At 34.1% G+C, this 20,680-nt stretch overlaps 1 protein-coding gene across 1 annotated transcript; it reads right to left on the bottom strand.

Annotated features, from left to right (window-relative positions):
* Positions 1–4,898: 4,898 nt before the first annotated feature.
* Positions 4,899–20,000, bottom strand: LOC132062235 (protein NLP7-like). Its single transcript, XM_059454846.1, has 5 exons — positions 19,913–20,000; positions 16,896–17,392; positions 16,098–16,169; positions 14,821–15,958; positions 4,899–5,772 (listed from the first exon to the last, which is right to left on the bottom strand). The coding sequence occupies exons 1-5, from the start codon at positions 19,998–20,000 to the stop codon at positions 5,288–5,290; spliced, it is 2,280 nt and encodes a 759-aa protein (XP_059310829.1). The 3' UTR covers positions 4,899–5,287.
* Positions 20,001–20,680: the final 680 nt, after the last annotated feature.

Here is a 20,680-nt window from a genome sequence, read left to right as displayed (position 1 = left end):
TCCATCACTCCATGAAAGCATAGAGACTCCCATATCTGCTTTTTTCAAAAGGATAGGACTCCAACTAAATGCCACAGGCACCTCTTCTCCCCATCTTCTTGATTTCCCCAATACTCTCACAGAGACCTCTTCTCCCCCAAGAAATCACCCTTGCAAGATGGTTCTATCATTTTCCACCCGTAAAACCCATCACAAAGCAGAAATTCAGACGAAAAGAAAAAAAGAAAACACAACCGCTAACCCCTCCAAAACCCCAGCTTCATCCATATCCACCACCAACCGGCATCTTCTTCCACAGCAACCTATGTTTTCACCCCTCTCTATCTGATATTTAAACTTCAATTACAAAAAAAAAAAAAAAAAAAAAAATTAAATAAATAAATAAGATAAATACTCATGAAAAGCACCGGACACCTCCCTCATCCCATTTTATCATGCACTCCAACATCACCTCATATCATCTTCACAAAACTTTTCTTCTTACCCCATTTTCATTTTTCCTCTCAACAACCAAAATCCCCTCTTCAGAAATTGCTCACCATGCCAAAACTGAACCGTCTCACTTCACACCCAACTTCAGGAACGAGGCATCAGCTCACAACGAGGAGGCTGAGGGCTTAATTTGGGAGATAAAAGGTGGTAGAATAAAAGAAAAATACATCAATTTCGATGTGTAGGTGACATGCCCCGCATACAGAACACTTCACACCACGATACTGATTTTATATATCTCGGATGGTATTGCGTTCACTTCTAACAACATAAGGGAGTAAGGGAACGCCTGCAAAATCCTAATTGTATAACTGATTTTCTGTTTAGGGTGCAAAATATGTATTTTTCCAAATCTAGGCAATGCAAACAGATGATTAACAGACATGATGAATACTCATTAATCCTAGCCAGATTATATTAAAGAAGTAAGGCAGAACAGGTAAGCAAGCACCTTAAGAAACGTGGAAGATGTGGGGAATAAGATGTTGGGTCTGTAAATGCAATCTCAAGAACACCAAGGCAATGCTGATCATGAGGCTTAAACACTGGCCATGCCCAACAACGATGGATGCCCAACCGAATTGCATCTTCAAGCAGTGGAAACTCTCCGGCAAAGTAACTCCGCACATCGGGGCTAAATTCTGGCAACCCATTTCTGAAAACTCGTCCAATGGGACCAAGGAGACCTTCAACTTCAACATTGTTAATGTCAATGGGAATCAAAGTATCGAGACGGAGCCTCCTGTATGAACAGAGTCCCATATCAAGTTTATCACATAAAGCAAATGGTTGATCCCCAGTAGATGATGATATTTCAGATAGAAAAAGAGAACAACTAATAGCTGGGGCGTGAAACTCGCGAAAAAGTAATAGTTTAGGTGTGTTTTTGACCATTAACTCAAATAAAAACTCATAATGAATCAAATAAGTATTGATAATTTGGTATTCAGAACTCACTCATCACTTGGAAAATCGTGCGTTGGTAGCGCAACTCATCGTTGGGTCTGCTGCTCCAGAAAACCTAATGACTATCAACATTGAAAGACTTTTGCGACTTGCAGACTAGTTCACAAGGCATTAAGTCACTTACATTTGAAGGTTTCTGAAATTCACCACTTTCTTGAAGTTGAAAATGCTCCATTTGAATTCCACTTCCCACTCAATTGAGGAGGCTGTTGCTTTTAATTTGTTTAATACTTTGTGTTTTAGTTTCATGGTAAGTAGGAAAAGCTTCTCCACATTGAACGCGCATTAAGTAAGTCAAAAGTTACACTTGCCGGTGAAAATCAAGAAGCTCAAAAGGTTCAAGATTCTCCGCGTTTTTTTGGAATTAGAAATTCCATTCTTCACACTCTCTGCACCGAAGCAATTGCGAAGGGAAAGAAAAAGGAAATGGAAAAGAATTAATGGTAAAGGCTCAAAAATGTCTCGGACTATCTTAAAAAGTCTAAATAGATCCTTTATCCACTTCGCTAAAAGTATCCATCTGCTCAGTTAGCTCAATTTTGCTCTTAAAATTGACAGACCTCTCATTTATTTATTTATTTTTTTTTTTTTTTTTGGTTTTTCTTTTTAAAGGACAATTGAGACGCAAATCTGTCTTATGCTCGGGATTAATTTTTTAATTATTATTTATTACGTGTCCCATTCCTAATGAACGAAATTAAAACTTTTTTTCTTTAATGAAACCCCCCCTAACCCAACATTCTCAACTTTGTCATAACATACAAATTATTTTCCTTTGTTCACCACAAAAGCAGTAGAAAAAAGGAAAAAAAAAAAAAAAAACTACACTATTTTGTTTGTGGTAAAATAATCCACTAAATCTCACCTTAGGGGAAATACAACTCTAAATCTTAATAACCTCTTCCTTGCTACAAATATGGATCAACTAGTGGTGATGATTTCAACCCATTATTATTTGATATGTCCCTAAATGGGACATATACAGAGATATACTAAAATAAATTCATATGCACTCTAACTAATAATACTATTTCATTTTTAAAATATAGTAATAGTTCCTTTTACAAAATATATGCACCCTGCATTAAATCCCACAAAAATCAGAAATTTTGGAGATCTTCCTTTCTTCTATTCCCACACACCGATCCTTGTTTGTTTACCAGTTCGTCGCGGGAGTCCTTATTCCAACCCCCATTCGCTATCGCCAGAGTTCTGCTAGCTTGATGATGTCTACTAGAATTCGCCGCTGCTTCGCCGGAAATTGCTGAAGTTTTCTTCGTTGTCGGTGCATCTTCAACGGATGTTGATGAAGTTCTCTCTGATGGCTTCCTTGTAGATGCATGGTATATCATTGTGGCGTTGGTATGCCACTGTATACATTGGACATACACATGATATACATGTGTTATACACAAACTATATCACTTGAATATCATGTATGTCACTTGTGTTCGTATGTGTGTCACGTGCATGTCATGTATATAATACGGATACGCATAATATACACAGGACATACAAGCGACATAAACACGACATACAATTATATACATCTGACGTACACAGTAATATCACTTGTATGCCATATGTATGTTATATATCCTCCACACCACCACCATTCCACCATAACAATTCAAAGACTTCTTCAATACCAACAAAAAGAAGAAGAGAGTTCCGCCTTGGCCTTCTCTAGGAGTGATGTAGCGAGACCTAGTTTGGCTCCTTGTCTAACTGTTCTCTTAACTATTTCAGGAATATATTGAACTATCTAGTTGGGGCAGTTTGAAGTCCAAAGAAGCCATTTGCTGCTATTGTGGGTGGTTCAACGGTTTCATTCAAAATTTTAGTGATCACATCTCTTCTGGAGAAGTTGATATATTACTTTTGAGGGGAGGAATGATCTTTGCAAATTTTGGATTTTCTGAGGGGAGAGGCGTGAGAATTAGGGGGAGAGAGAAAATAGGGAAGACTCGGAAAGATAAGGTTGACTAAAATTGGAGCTTAAACAAGGGACCTCTATTTCTCTAAATTGCTATATTTTGGATAGTGTTGTTATATTGGGTAGTTAGATTAAATTGTCTTTAAAATGGGTATATTAGGGGTCCTGTAGCATCTAGGAGTGTAAAATTTTTGCTCGTTCATATATGGTTTAGTGTGAACTCAACCCGTAGAAATGAAAAATGGTTTATTCGTTTTGAAAATGATTGCCTTTGTATTTGATAAAAGATGAATAAGCTGTGGAACAGAGCTGCTGTAGCAAAGAACTTTTGGGATGTTGAACACAAGACTGATAAGATGTGGATTAGATGGATCCACACCTATTACATCAAGGGCCAACAGATGGAGAATATTCAAGTACCTAAGCAGGCTTGTTGGATGATTAGAAAGATGTTTGAAGCGAGGAGTGTCCTTAACCAGATTCATACCATCAATCCTGCTAAGAGCGTGATTAGACAGACTTACTTTCAGTTGTTGCATGATCAACCGAGAGTCCCGTGGAAATGCTTCATGTACCGGAATGATGCAAGGCCAAAATCCAGGTTTACCATCTGGTTACAGCTACAAGGGAGATTATTGACGACTGATAGACTACTAAAATGGGGGATAGATGTGGACTCTAAATGCTGCCTATGCCAATTATATGATGAATCAAGAGAGCACCTATTTGTGCAATGCCAATTTTCCAGGAATATGTGGAACAGAGCCTTAAACTGGATGCATAGTCAGCCTTACAGTGCTAATACATGGGACCAACACTTGAACTGGGCTGTCAGTCGAGCAAAAGGCAAGTCTCAAAATGCTCAGTTATTCAAAATGTTGTACACAGGAATTACTCATGCCTTGTGGATTGAAAGGAACTTAAGAATATTTGAGAAGAGAAGTAGATGATGGGAAACCATTGTGAAGGAGATCATCTATGCCATTTGTGTTTGAGCTCCTCCTAGGATCCAGAATGCAGTTCATAGTTTTATATTCTAGATTAGCTCTTTGTTTGTCTGATGGTTTGTAGATGAATAGCTTAGCTGTGTACAGCTAGCTACAGTTTTATAAATCTTACACTTTGGTGATTAATAGAAAGGTTAGTTAGTTACCCAAAAAAAAAAAGATGAATAAGTAACTCCCACCTCATTCAGGTACTTAACTTTTTCTTCTAATTTGAAATAAGAGGTGAAAAATTGGAGCTGAATTATATATTTACCTTTTTTTTTTATACTCTTTTTTTAAAATCTTTTCTGAGTTTGGAAAGTACAAATTCTTCTTTAATGTACACCATGCTGCTGAAAGAAAGATCAACTCTCTCAAGCCCAACCCAACTACGCCATTTGCTACCACTAAACCATAGCGTACTAGGCAAAGGTTACATATACTGCAATTTAATGTATAAATATGAACTCCAGTGATCCATCTCTCCATATAAGCTAAAAGAAACAAGACTTGCATGATAATAGAAAAAGTTCATACATAAATGGCATTAATGACCTTGGTTCAATTATTACATTATCTTTAACTAAGCATTTGGACTAAAAATTACTATATACACAGGTCTAGGAGTATATACATACGAATTCAATCCTCTTGTTATACAATACGAGTCTTTGTTGTGTTTGTGTGTGGGCTAGGGTGGGGAGAGACAAACTCATGGCTACCAAACAAATTTGAAAATGGTGTATGATACTAATTAACAACTGCATAAAAATAGTGTTAAGTCTAATCATGACCTCAAAGACTGTTCGAGAATACTGCTGGCCAGGAAACAACACCGTATCATCGAAAGGATACGTCACAAAAATTCTGCGATGAAGATGAACCATAACAATTGAGGGAAAATCCTTCACGTGTCAGATTTTGGGGTAACAACTAATTTCATAGCAGTCCTTCCCAACAATCTTATTTCATGCATACCCTCCCTCAAATCTGAATCCCCTGTAATGGTTACCCAATCTTCATCCTCATCTTGATACTTAATTGGAAATATTTGAAGTGATATGTTAAGCCTCTTTTCCACTCCCCCCTCCGGTTCTACCATGGTTGATGAAGGGGTGAGTGTGAACTTTATGATATCATCTCTATATGTAACCTTTATAGACATCACACTATCATCACAAGGTTTTCCTGTTGAACGAGATTTTTTGTGCACACTACAATTTGTTCCTTTTTCTTGGGAAAGATTAGGACATTGTTGATCTCCCATGTAGGGTTCAGCACCTTGTAAAGATATGCCTTGGCTAAAATTGTGGTAAACCTTTCTAGTCTTATGATGTGGCCACCTAGAGATAGCATATTCTCTACATATTCGTTTCAGAGTTGCTCGACTAACTGCAACAAAGGAAGTCCAGAAAAGAGATCTCTGTGAACCTATGCATAAATCATTTCGTTTAAAGGGCATATGAGCGTACAGATATATAATAACACAAAAAGGGTTACAACCCTCAAATGTGCTAAAGTTAGTGACTTACTACGTAGATTTTTGGCAGCATCTTCAAGAGTCAAGCCAAACTGCTGCTCTAAAATATCGCGAGTAATCTGATAATCTTTTTCTATCCTCTGTATTTCATTGTTCTTCTGTGAATGGATTTTCTCGTTGTTAGTCGTTGCTCCAATGATGAAGTTACTATCTTCGTTTGTTGCTTCAGCTTCAACTATGGGCAAACATTCAGCAACACCATTATGCTCGAGTTTGTCATTACTCCTAGCATAGCCCGTAGAATCAATTTCTACACTCGGTTGCTCAAAATGTGGATCAGGCTGCATCACTTGTCCTCTGTCCTTTTCAAACTCAATATGATCATCAACAAATAGTGGAGTAGCAACATTGTTCTCCCAATTCTGAAAATTTGACTCTTGACACGATGAATCAATTTCGGTTGTTTCTCCTCCATCCTGAAGTTATTGAACACTCGGCAGAGGTTGGCCAATTTCAAAGGAGTCAAGTTCATCACTCGGGGAAACTTTAACAACTTCAACGAGCATTCTCTGCCATAGTTCTTGTCCAGAAGCAACTCTGACACCTGGAAGTTGCTATTTCATTGTGGATAAAAGCATGTTTAAGAAAGTATTTGCATCTCTAACAACCATTTCGTTGGGTGGCAGAAAGTACTCAACTACACAAACATCATTGTTGGCACATATACTTCTCAAACAAATTGCAAAACTATGAGTGAATCTAGCTTTTCGTGCACTAGGCACCAAAGGGTACTCTGTCAAGCCTCATATATACTTAAATCCTACTACTTCTGTTATTCAACATTTGAGCATTCAAAGAAAAAAAAAAAAAAAAAAAAAAAAAAGATGAGCAAATACCGTAGGAAGGCGGGAAATGAGAGATGGTTCTATAGATGCAATCTCAAAAACACCAAGGCACTGCTGATCATGGAGATTGGACACTGGAATTGCATAATAAGAACGGATGCCCAACCGAATTGCATTTTCAAGCAGTGGAAACTCTCCGGCAGAATAACTTCCAACGTCGGGGTTAAATTCTGGCAGTCCAGGAGACCTTCATTGTACATGCCAATGGGAATCAAAGTGTCGAGGAAGACTCCTGTATTCAAACAGCATCTTATCAAGTTCCTTACGGAAAGCAAATGGTTGAATCGCAGTAGACAGGAAAGTCGACCTTGATTTGTGCCCAGAATTTAACCAGAAAAGTAGCAAACCCCATATATTCGCAGTAGTAGCCATTGTAGAGCTAGAAACAACAGGGGATCCAGAAGAGAAGATTCAAAATATAATACTAAACAGAAAACTCATAAGTGAACCAAAATGGGAAAAACTGATATTCAGAACTTACCCATCACAGGGAAAATCGTTCGTTGGTAGTTGAACTCATCGTCTTCTCTTTTGCTCCAAAATGCCCAGCCATTGCTTTTCTTATGACACCAGTCCAGTTGACAAGGCATTTGGTGAAGAAGATGCTCCATAGAATTCCCCTCAACTGCCTTTTCCCCTTCGCTCTGCTGCTTATATAAGGGCCACTTGCTTTTGCTTTTTCTGTACACTAGTATATAAAAGCCCATTTAATGAAATTTTAATTAAACATGTGCCTCTTTAATCATACCTGTAGCACTTAGTTTGTTTCGAAAATATCCTCACTTCCACCACATAAATTTTGTTAATTTTCTTTTATTAAAGTAGCTTGATAAATTTTATAGGATATTCATGATTGGTTTAAAGTATGGAGAATAATTTTTTATTGTTCGGGTATATAAAACTTGTTTAAGATTCCAGTTATGTAACGACTTGTTCAAATATGGATTGTAAAAAATAAATGATCGTGGGATTTGTGAACAAATTTTGCAAATCAAGAACCCACCATGGGGATATCTACTAATGCTCCCCACTGTACTTGGTTTTTGTGAACGTTTAGGTTATACTGTTTCCGGTAGACAATGTAGTAGTATTAGACTAGTAAGTAGCAGTTCTGGCCTCTCCTTCCCTCGTGTAAATATCCTGCAAGAAGATGCTCCTGCTGTATGCAATGTTTAACGTTTAATATAAGTACGTTTTATCACCAAGAAAAAAATCGATTTACCCAAATAGTAATTTTGTTTTGTTTTATTCTAGCCTACAGTACTTACTAATACAAGAATTTGTTGATGCATAGAAATGTACAAGAAAAATCTGCCAAATTCTTGGTGCAATTCAATCTCTTAAAAAAACTAAGTAAAATAGTCTCAAATGGATGCCTATGTTGTTTAACGTATAAATAATATAATGGGACTAATATTAAAAATAATAATGAAGTTTTGCCCTTTCATGCTTACTATAACTAGTTATTTCGATTTTCTATTAACGGCTTTAACTATAACCTCACCTCTATTTATTGGTCTGAGCAAGATACGACTTATTTAAACTGAATATTCAAAATGAACAATTCATAAAAAGAGATCTTTCTGTGGGATTGTGTGTATTCTATATTTACTTACGTTACCAACTGTCAATTCTTAGTCACTAGTAAATTTGTCCGCGCTGCGCGCGGTCTTAAGAGACATCTATATAGTTATAAAAAGATAATCAAGCTAATAATAGGTTAATATATTATCCCTTTTTTATGAGAAAGAAAAACTAACAAATAACATATTTTGGATTCTAAAAGTTAAAAAAATAAAAAAATTATTGTCTAACCGTTGATTATCATGCTCTTCACTAATATTACAGAAATAACATTTCAAAATTATAATAGCATTAGTTAAACAAATTAAACTTAGAAGAGAAGGAAAAAAAACTAATTTTGTTTAAACCCTAAAAATAAAAATAATTACCATCTAATATGACAATTTTTTCCCCTCTCAGACTAAGATGAGATTATGTACTCTTCTAAAGTCTTACTTTGAACTTCTAAAATAATAGGTATGAGTTTTCAATAATCTATAAGAACAAACTAAAATCTTAACTACGTCAAATCACCAAACAATTTTTCTTGTATCCAGTCTAATTAATCACCAAATTCACCATTTAAAAAAATTAATAATTCAAATAATTCTCAACTCTAAATCAGAATATTATTTAAGTTAGTGATATAGTGAGTGATATTCTCTACTTTTTTTAATCCAATTTAAGTTATATGATCATATAGCATATATCCTATTGTCATATGTTATTTTTAAAATTATCACATTACATGTCCTCCTAAAAACATCTACGAACTGTCAACGCATATATATAGATTAATGCCTTGTTAATTACCTTCTAAATGGCTAACGGAATGTTTGTAGTTCTTGGCATAACTTTTAAGATGCACGACCCTAGGTTGTAAGAACATCTCGCCTTTTTATATTCTCCGATCTTCATGAAATATTTTTCTGTTTGCAAGAAAGAGTTACTTGTTGATAAACTGAATTCGAGATAACCTTTTCGATAAAGCCTACGATACGAAAATGAACATCAAACTATTGAACTAAAACTAAAAGTAAGAAGGTTTTTTGTGCATTTACCTTATCCAAAAAAGCAATGAAAAACATAGAATTTTATCCATCTCTTTTCCACTCCATAGCATTCAACATAAAGATAACTCAAATCATAGTAAGAGGAATGAAGTTGCTGTAAAAGTAAGCCACTCTTCAAGGCCTTCGTAAAGTTTTCAAGAACTTCCTTAGATCTCACCTTGTTGTCATGCCCCCTGAATTAATAATAATGATAAATGGAACCATTGTTAATTGGTAGATGATAATGTGAAAACCATTGTATAGATATGAGAAAGCATAGAGTAAATGGGAATCATCCAATTTTTTCACACAGCAATAGGGGTAAAAAGTTGGTCAACGAAACCTCAGTAGACCTATGTGCCTTATATGGTGATTGGTGAAATTTAATTCACCTCTAATTTTGTAACGGCACTATATGAGAGCAAAATAGATTTGCGTTATTAGTTTCTAATTTCTATCTCTTCTGGCTGATGAACTGATTAATGCACTCTTAGAGCTTCGTAACCGAAAAAACCCACTTTGTTGAATAGTTTTGTGATCTTTCATTTCCTAAACGTTTTCTACATTTACTTTCTTAAGTAATTGAGGAAATTATGTTTAAAAATGATTTAATGATACAAAAATAAATAGTAGTATACAGTTACAATTTTAGGGGAATAGGCCGATCGAGGACTAAACGTCCTCCTCATTTAATAATGCAATTCTTTCTCATTTCATAATGTAATTATTTAGCCACTTGTAGATTTTTTAAAATAAGTTTCAAATGAAATAGAAATATTTTTTAGGAGAAAAAGAGAGATGAAAAAATAGTGACCAAATTTTTTCCAAAAGATAATATTTGTTTCAATTATCGTGCCTTTTGCTTTGTGCCTTTTGTGTTGAGTTTGTGTCTGTTCAAGAATTTGTGCCTTTTGCTTTCCTTTGTGTTGAGGATAAAAGATTTAATTATTCTTCAATTGGGTATTTTTCATTTCTCCACTTTCCAAAATTTCAAACCCAAAAAACTCCATTGTAACTTTAAATATATATATATAGATTCATGTAAAAACATGATTAATAATAGGATAAATATTAGAACTAGTAAACAAAAACTAGATTTTCCCTGAAGCTTTTTTTTTTCTTTTTTCCCCGAGCTTAGAAGACGTCCGGAATGTGAAGAAGAATCAAACACTACCATGAACAAAGCTTGAAGCTTCGAACTCGAATTTCGCGAGTTGATATATCAAAAGAACCGGAACATTTGGAAATTTGGTGATGTTTGGTTGAGATTTGAAGTGCATTAGGATCAAATTTCAGTCCAATTATGAAGAAGATGAACAATAATTTGTCCCTCAGTATTTTGTAAAGTTGCCATAACACACTTCCACATTTACCCCTTAGACTTATTTTTTGTGTATTATATTCACTTTTATATGGAATCTTACGCGCTCAAAGAGAGTAGATACAATCGCTTCCATATAAAGGCGATACATAAAAATAAGTGCAGTGTAGGACACGCTTTCACATCTTTTTAAGTGAAATAGAAAGATTGGGAAAAAGGCAAAAAACCACAAAAAATATAAATAAGAATATACGCTATGTAGGCACATCACCTCGGGAGAGTAAATTTGGATAAATATTTAGGTATAGATTCTCCCTTTTTTTTTTTTTTTTTTTTTTTCCTCCTTTCAAACAAAGAAAAATGATTGGCTTTTTCTATTTGGAATCGTGTAATTAGGTATAATTTTCCACACCTAAAATTTAGTTAAATGTCTTTTTATATAATTCTTTTTTGAAGGCCACATGTTTAACTAAAATTTAGTTGAATGTCATATAATTTTGTCGTTAATACAGGGGTAGGTTTAAGCCTAAAAATAGTATTGGGGATAAATTTGATCCAAAAAGTACAAGAAGGGCATTTTTGATCCATTTCTAATGCATTAAGGGAATTTTTGGTCCAAATAGGTGGAAGGAAGGGCAAATTTGATCCCAATAGGTGGAAGGAAGGGCAAATTTGATCCAATAGGTGAAAGGAGGGCATTTTTTAACCTTTTTTAATACTTTAAGGGCATTTTGCCCCTTTTCCGATATTTAAATTTTGAATTTTTATTACCCCTGAACTATAACAAATTTTTACTAAACTCGCATAGTGTCAAGTGACGGAAAGAGGTCTAATTTACTTTGTAGTGCATGAGAAGTAGAAAATAGGTAGAAAAGAACATCCATATGCATTTACATTTTTTTTTTATTTCTTACCCTCTCTGTCTCAATTTAAGTGTCTTAGTTTGAATGTGTACGAAATTTATAAAATAAAAGGAAGACCTTTGAAGCCAAAGATGTGTATAGTCCTTTAAATCTTGTAGTCTTAGATTTGCCGTATAAAATGTTGAAATTATAAAACTTATTAAATATAGAAAGATACACTCTTTTCGAAACATATCAAAGAGAAAAGTATTACACTTAAATTGGCACGGAGAGAGTATATATTATTTTTCCTTTCTTCTTTTCTCATTCATATTTTCTTCAAATGTCTCATCTTTTGCTATAGTAGACTAATTGAAACTCATAACCTTACAATAATAATAACATAAGAATAAATAAGAACGAAAAAAATAAATTTAGCTAATATCACGACTAAGTTTTATTATAACAATGAACTAAGTAAAAGAACAACTCTAAAATAATAATACTAAAAATTAACAAAATGAAAAACAAAAATTATAAAATAACATGTAAAACAGGTTTTTATTTTTATTTTTGGCTATTTAAATTTATTGACTTCTTCTTCTTCTTCTTCTTCTTCTTTATTCATAATAGTAAACTCGGCTGAAAATTCATATTTTTAAAATGATAGTAATAAAATTTATTAAGAAAATCAAGAATAGTAAACCTAATTGCAAATTAAAACAAAATCTACTCAATAATAACCTCAATTGAAAGTTCGAATATTAAAACATACTTAAAGTAAATATTGTGCACGTTGTGGGTTATGTCTTTTATAACTGAGTTTACCAGAAGAAAGAAAAAAAATATACCAAATAATAATTAAAATAAATAATTTGAATGCCATGTGGATGCTCTTTTTAACCTATTTTCTAGTTCTTACGCACTACAACGAGAGTGAGGCCACTCTCCATGCCTTTTAGATAGGAAATATTATAGCTCAAGAGGTAACAACAACACCCCACAGTGTAAGTATTAAATTGATTAGACTGGATAATTTAGAGGAGTTTTGAGGTATTAACTCAGTCGAAAAAATTGAGAACTGTGTTTTCAAAGGCAAGGGTTGAGGTGGAGCCTTTTATCAAAATAGCGTGATAACACAAAAAATAGAGAAAATGTGTTAAAAGTTTAAAACTTTAAAAAGGATTAAAGAAACTCATAAAAAATAGAATATCTAAAATAATGTAATAGTGTTAAAGTTATTATGAGATACAAATAAACTAAACGTCTTAATTCTCAAATAATTTTAAAAGACACAATTCCTTAAAAATAAATTTTTGGACATGTGGTTTGCACGTATATTTCATGTCAATCAGTACAAATTTTTGAAAATAACATAAATAAATTTGTGTGTAAAGTATAACATGAATTCTGAGGAGAACAAATATACAAGCTCAACGTGATGGATACATCGTATTTTCCAAACACTTCACTTTTCTCTGTAATTTTACCCTGTCGTAGCTATGAAGTAGGTTCAAGCAAAACATATAGTTATAATATAAGTGTAGTTTCAAGCAATCTAATATGATTGAAGCACAATATTGGTTCTTTTAATTGGAAACTAAAGTGAGCATCATCACCTTCCAATAGTTATGATTATATTGCTTTTCACATTTGATTTCATCTTTTATTAGTTCTTTATTTTTAATATTTGGGGAGAGAGGGGGACTTTTACCTAGGGTTAAAATCATATATTTTCGGGATATGTAATATATGATCATCATATCAGACTCAGATTGGAATTCTAATGGTAGATTTAGACTCTTGAGGTTACGGGTAATATGTGAGCATATTCAATTTCAAATTTTGAGTGGGGGCTCGAGTTTGATTTTTGATTGACTTGGACTTCAAATTAGTTTAATATTGCAATATGGATAAATTGAAGTCGTTTGATGGATTTCAGATGCGGTATAGCTATTGGGAAGGTTAAAGCTTCTCTTGGATCGAGGTAAGTTAAGGCGTTGATTCAATTATTACATTTTGGGATGGGCATTCGGTTCTTGGGTTTTCAGCTCTTCGTTAGTGTGTAGCAACGCCAAAAAAGAACCGAATTTCGGTTCAATTTTTTTCAAGTTCAATACGGTTTGATTTGGTTTTTCCAATTCGGTCTTCAGTTTTTGCTTTGTTTGTTTGTTTGTTTTTTTTTTTTTTTTTTTTTTTTTTTTTGGCAACGATATTGCATATATATGCAAAAGCAAACTAATTCTGAAAATTGAAAGAAAAAAGAAAGGAATGAGGAAGCAAGTATAGAAATAATCACTTACACATATTAAAGAACAGCCTGTAAAAGAAATCTTAAAATTATTTGACAATTAAAAAAGAAAGGATTCGAATTTATTTTTTAACTTTAGCTGTCCCATGTGGGGAGTTTCAGAGAAGAAGAAGTTGGGTGCTTTTGAAAGAACGTTCCTTTTGTAGCATACAGCAGCTCATTGAGGGCAAAGCAAATAGCAACTGAAACTGACTGAAGAGTCAAACTTATGGCCACCAAACAAATTTGGAAATGGTGTATGAGCACAAAGACTCTTTGAGAATACTGTTGGTAAAGAGGCAACACCGTATCATCAAAATGATACGTCACAAAAATTATGCAATGAAGATGAACCATAACAACTTAGGGAAAATCCTTCACGTCTCAGATTTTGGGGTAACCAGTAATTTCATAGTAGTCCTTCCCAACAACCTTATTTCATGCATAGCCTCCCTCAAATCTGAATCTCCAGTTATGGTTACCCAATCTTCATCTTCATCTTGATACTTAATTGAAAATTTTCGAAGTGATATGTTAAGCCTCTTTTCCACTTCCCCCTCCAGTTCTACCTTGGTTGATGAAGGGGTGAGTTTGAAATTTATGATATCATCTCTATATGTAACTTCTATAGACATCACACTATCATTACAAGGTTTTCCTGTTGCAGGAGATCTTTTCTGCGCATTACGATCTGTGCCTTTTTTATGGGAAAGAATAGGACATCGTTGATCTCCAACGTATGGTTCAGCACCTTGGCTGAAATTGTGATAGACCTTTCTAGTCTTAGGATGTGGCCATCTAGAGATATTATATCCTCTACATATTCGTTGCAGTTTTGCTTTGCTAACTGCAACAAAAGAAGTCCAGAAAAGGGATTCCAGTTAACCTATGCATAAACATTTCGTTTAAAGGGAACATGAGTGCACAGATATACAGTAACATGAAACGGGTTACAAACCTCAAATGCGCTAAAGTTAGTGAACTTACCACGTAGATTTTTGGCAGCATTTTCGAGAGTCGAGCCAAACTGCTGCTCTAGAATATCACGAGTGATCTGATAATTTTTTTCTATCCTCTGTATTTCATTGTTCTTCTGTGAATGGATTTTCTCGTTGTTAGTCGTTGCTCCACTGATGACGTTACTATCTTCATTTGTGGCTTCAGCTTCAACTACGGGCAAACATCTAGCAATATCATTATGCTCGAGTTTGTCATTACTCATAGCATTGCCCGTAGAATCAATTTCTACACTTGGTTGCTCAAAATGTGAATCAGGCTGCATCATTTGTCCTGTGTCCTTTTCAAACTCAATATGATCATCATGTGCCACATCCACGTTAACCGTCCCTCTGTTTGTCCCAGCTTCTGGTGTTGGATGAGGAAGTAATGGATCAACTTGCACTGGCCTTTCGCAGTTGAGCGAGTCACGCTTGTGTGATGAACAAGAAGGAAGAAAAATGAACAAGTCATTGTTCTCCTCATTCTGTAAATTTGACTGTTGACACAAAGAAACAATCTCTGCTGTTTCTCCTCCATCCTGAAGTGATTGAACAATCGGCAGAGGTTGGCCAATTTCAAAGGAGTCAAGTTCATCACTCGGGGAAACTTTAACAACTTCAACTCGTATCCTCTGCCCTAGTTCTTCTCCAGAAGCAACTCTGACACCTGGAAGTTGTTCTTTCATTGTGGATAAAAGCAAGTTTAAGAAAGTCTTTGTATCTCTAACAACCATTTCGTCGGGTGGCAGAAAGAACTCAACTACGGCAGAAATAATATTGCTGGCGCTATTACTTCTCAAACAAATTGCAAAACACTGGTTCAATCTAGCTTTTCGTGCACCAGGCACCATAGGGTACTCTGTCAAGCTTAACAGAGTAACATCTTTGCAAAAGCATGAACCTTGGGATGGAAATGCCCTCCCCACCAATCCCTTACCGCTCGGAATAAAACAGACCTTAGAAGCATATTCAAACTCACGATACATTGATCTCGAACGGTCATAGCTGGAGGCACCAGCACGTAACCCTGATTGAGAATAAGGAATCCAAATTTGAGCAAAGGGTAAACTGTGTATTTTACGGACCACATGTAAGCCTGCCTCTATTTGGTCAATTCCAGAATCATCCTGCGGTTTATAAAGCTATGAAATTAGTGGGACAGAAATAGCAGAGCAATGGAAATAAAATGAGAACATATCTTTTTTGTTTATGTGTTTTGTTTGGTGGGGTGCATTCGCCAAAATAAAAAAGTCAACAACACAATACCTCTAAAGATCTAACAATTGTGTCCGTTGAGTAACAAATGCTATACAACCCAGATGACTTCAAATCCATGTCCTGTGATGGACAATTAAACAAGGATTATTGATTTTTTTCAAATAGTAAATATGGGAATATAAACAAAAGTGAATAACCAATGTCCTTTGGTTGAAATCCAACAATTTGGACATGCAGTCGCACAACAAAGAAGAATGAGTGGCACACTTGGTTTTATCTAAATTCAAGCATATGTCCAAGCCCCATCTACCAAGAAAGTGTTCCTAAAGAGAGATTGCAACTCCTAAAGATGTCATGATGAAGATAGTCGACAGATAATCATCAATCCTAGCCAGAATATATGTGGTTCTACTTAAGAATAAAGGTATTAGTACAAAAGGTAAGAGTCATAAATGTAGGGTCTCAGAAACAACCCTCCTACCCCCACAAAGATACAAGTAAGGTCTGCGCAGTGGCGGAACTAGAAATTTTTACTAAGGGGTGTCAAAATATGAAAAAGTAAATATACGAAGAAATTAATGGGTTCCAAAACATAGTATATATACATAAAAAATTCTTTTTACGTATCTACACAGTGTACCAGCTGACACCCCTTGGATGCATGTGGCTCCGCCACTAGGTTTGCGTTAATCCTACCCTCCCCAGACTCCACTTGTGGGATTACACTGCGTATGTTGTTATTGTTGTTTGTAAGCCTCATATATACTTAAATCCAACAACTGCTGCTATTCAACATTTGAGCATTCAAATAAAATAAAATTAAAAAAAAAACAGATGAGCAAGTACCTCAATAGTCACGGGAATAAAGAGAAATGGTTGTGTAGATGCCATCTCAAATACACCAACGCACTGGTGATCATGGAGGTTAAACACAGAAATTGCATAATAAGAACAGATGCCCAACCGAATTGCAGTTTCAAGCAGTGGAAACTCTCCAGCGGAGTAACTTCCAACGTCGGGGTTAACTTCTGGCAACCCACTTCTGAAAACTCGTCCAGGGGAGCCAAGAAGATCTTCATTGTACATGTCAATGGGAATCAAAGTGTCGAGGCAGAGCCTCCTGTATTCAAACAGCCTCTTATCAAGTTCCTTATGGAAAGCAAATGGTTGATCCGCAGTTGACAGGACAGTTGATCCGTTGACCTTGATAGGTGCCCAGAATTGAACCAGAGAAGTAGTACAACTCCACATTTTCACAATAGTAGATATGATCCTCTGTTTCCCCATTGTAGAGCTAGAAACAGGTGCAGCAGCTGGATCAAGAAGAGAAGATTCAAAATATACTAAACAAAAAACTCATAAGTGAACAAAAAAATGGGAAAATAAGTTTGATATTCAGAACTCACACAGCATAGGGGAAATCATTCGTTGGTAGTTCAACTCATCGTCTTCTCTTATGCTCCAAAATTTCCAGACATTGCGGTACTTCAGTTTACACCAGTCCAGTTGACAAGGCATTAGGTGAAGAAGATGCTCCATAGAATTCCACTCAACTGCCTTTTCCCCTTTGCTATGCTGCTTATATAAGGGCCACTTCTTTTTTGTTTTTGTCTACACTATATTTTACTTCCAAGTTTGTCAAGTGGATCAAGAAGCTCAAGAGGTTCAAGAGACTCCGCGTTTTTGTGGAAATTGCCAAAGGAAAAGGAAAGGCAAAAAGTTGTGCAGTTAATACAAGTTTTACACTTTTTAATAATTTAATTCATTTAAACACTTTTAATATCAACGTTGACAGATTTTTTAGACTTTCACTTCCCACTAAACCTGTCAACCGGTCTCAACCGGCCCGGAATCCGACCGGTTTGCCCAACCTACTAAGCACGGTTAAAAACCTGCAGAATAAGCAGGTAATTCTGGAGTTAACAGGATTGAAAATTGAAAATCGTCTTACCCGGGTACGGCCTAAACCGGTATCCGGTTAAAAAAAAATTATTTATTCTTAAATATATACATATTATAGTATTTCTTAGTATATTGTAGGTATACTTATATATGTTATATAACTTTATAACTAAAGTTTATATATTTACTAACTAACAACATATATATATATATATATATATATATATATGCGGTTAAGTTTATATATTTACTAACTAAAAACTTATGAATTTTATAAAATTCTAGATTGGTTTTTTTTTCTAAGGTTATAACTTTCTATTTTATAACTCAAGGTCAAGTATATGTATATTATACTCCCTCCGTTTCAATTTATATACTTAAGAACCCATTTATGACTCAGACGACATTTAAATAAAGAGTATATATACACACTTTTTTAAACTTGTGGTTAAAATAAGTCTTGAATATTTATGTGGTGTAAATTTTTTCTAAGTTAAAATTAATTTGTTTAAATTAAGAAAACTTTCTATTCATTTAATATGATACTAAAAAAATAGATACATAAATTGAAACATACTTAAGGAGTATAACATAAGTAGCAAAGCATATTGTAGGTATACTTAAGTATATTTATATATGTTATGTATATTATTTATATATAAATATACTTATATATACACACTATGTTTAAGTTATTTCTAAGTTTATAACTTAAGTTACTATATAACTTAAGTTTTTTTTCTAAGTTTATAAATTTCTATTTTATAACTCAAGTATGTGTATATTATAAGTAACAAAACATATATAGTTAAGTTTTTCTTTTTAAGTTTATAACTTAAGTATATTTATACTAGATATACCTAAAATATACTAAGAATATACTTATAATATACATATACTTAAGTTATAAAATAGAAATTTATAAACTTAGAAAAAAAATTAAATTATATGCTTAACTACTTATAATATATATATATATATATATATATATATATAAGTTATATGTAGAGAGAGAGAAATTATAACTTAAGTTATTTTTGCAAGTATATAACTTTCTATTTTTTAATTTAAGTAGACGTATATTATAAGTATATTCTTATTATATTTTAGGTATATTCCTTACTTAATATAAGTAAGAATATGAATATAAGTAAATAGAAGAAAGCTCAATGAGCCATATGTTTATTTGCAAGTTGTAAATAGAAGAAAGCTCAATGAGCTATAATTCTTTTTTGCATCACCCAATTATCATCAACTTAATGACATGTAATAGCAAAAAATTCTAACTTGTTAAGAGTAAGACCAATATCGGCGGCAAAAGAAACACTACAATTTAAAGAATTAAATATATGACGCAAATAAAATCTATATTTTTTATATAAATTAATAATATCCGATCTACAAAGATTTTAGGAATACCCTCAAACAATTATAACAACATTGAATATAAAGAATAAAACCAAACTCGAAGGAAAGGAAAATGGTAGAGCATCAAAGCAACCATTTTAGCTATTTCTATACGATCTTTTTCTTGTCATAACTAAAACTTTTATCGGTTCGTGGGTCTATTGTTTGTTGAATACCCCCCCCCCCACACACACACCACATTTGAACCCGTTCGCTCTCCCTAAACATCCTTATGTCTAGTTCTCATATGATTCGTTAGTGAACCCTTTCCACCATCCTTACTACTTTGTTGCTTGAAAGTAAATTCTTTTCCATATATATTACATATAGTTAATTGTCTTTCTTATCTTTAGTCATAAATTTCCAAACTCTAGAGGTTGGCTTATGAGATTTTGACGGTTTGTCTTGTGCATGTGATTGTGAAAGATGTGTATCTCCTATGGGATTTTCGGGGGCTTGTGTTTCATCATCATCATCAATTTCGTTAAAAGTGCCGAATTGGTGTTTCATTACATCATGATCTAAAAGTGGATTATTTTCACCAATATTAATACCTAAATTAAGTGTTTCATTCACAAATGTTTCCTCCATAAACCCATCACTACTACTACTACCGCCATCACGTCTCACTCTCTTCGACATTATTAAATAGCAATAATTTAAAACACACGCAAATAAACTGCAACAAATTAAATTGCTAGAATTATATTGCGTAAATTAAATAGCGGAAAATAAAGATAGAGTTGGAACGAAGGTACCAATTTGCCGGACTAATTTCCACCAAAGTGAATGCGGCTAGAATTACAAATCCACCAAAGCTTTGGAGCTACTTCGGATTGTTACAAAATTACCAACTCCACCAACAACTTTTTTTTATAATTGCAAAATATAAAATTGAAACTAGAATAAAACTTTATAGTATTTAATTGAGAGAAATTTAAAGTGGTTAATTGTTGCAAAGTAGCTATAATTGAGAGAAATTGAGAGAAAGAGGAGAGCGAATTTGTTATACCCTGCATTTTTAGAGTATGAGCGTGACATGTGCTTCCTCAAAATTGACAATCATGTTGTAGCTACGTAATTTAAACTCTCGTTGATAGTATCGTATCCTGTACTTTTGTACGCTGGATTATTTGTAAGTTGAGATGGGGCCCGCACATCGAGATTTTTTTTCCGGACATGTGACAAGTTATATGAATCACATACGTGAATTTAAACACAACTTTACGTGGAAGGACCCCCGGGGCCAAATCAAAGTGGAAGCCCTCCAAACGAATATTTTAAGAAAATGTTTTCAAAGTCTGACTTCGAGGGGCAAAAAC

The sequence above is a fragment of the Lycium ferocissimum genome, chromosome 7 (assembly GCF_029784015.1).
Source record: "Lycium ferocissimum isolate CSIRO_LF1 chromosome 7, AGI_CSIRO_Lferr_CH_V1, whole genome shotgun sequence".
Taxonomy (NCBI): domain Eukaryota; kingdom Viridiplantae; phylum Streptophyta; class Magnoliopsida; order Solanales; family Solanaceae; genus Lycium; species Lycium ferocissimum.
This window is presented reverse-complemented; position numbering and strand designations above follow the sequence as displayed.

Coding starts and splice junctions, on each gene's coding strand:
- LOC132062235 (XM_059454846.1), bottom strand. CDS start 20,000: ATGTCGAAGAGAGTGAGACGTGATGGCGGTAGTAGTAGTAGTGATGGG. Junction 17,393..19,912: donor GAATGAAACACTTAATTTAG/GTATTAATATTG, acceptor TTTTTTGTTTAG/TATATTTTGAATCTTCTCTT. Junction 15,959..16,097: donor CAATTGTTAGATCTTTAGAG/GTATTGTGTTGT, acceptor TATAAACCGCAG/GATGATTCTGGAATTGACCA.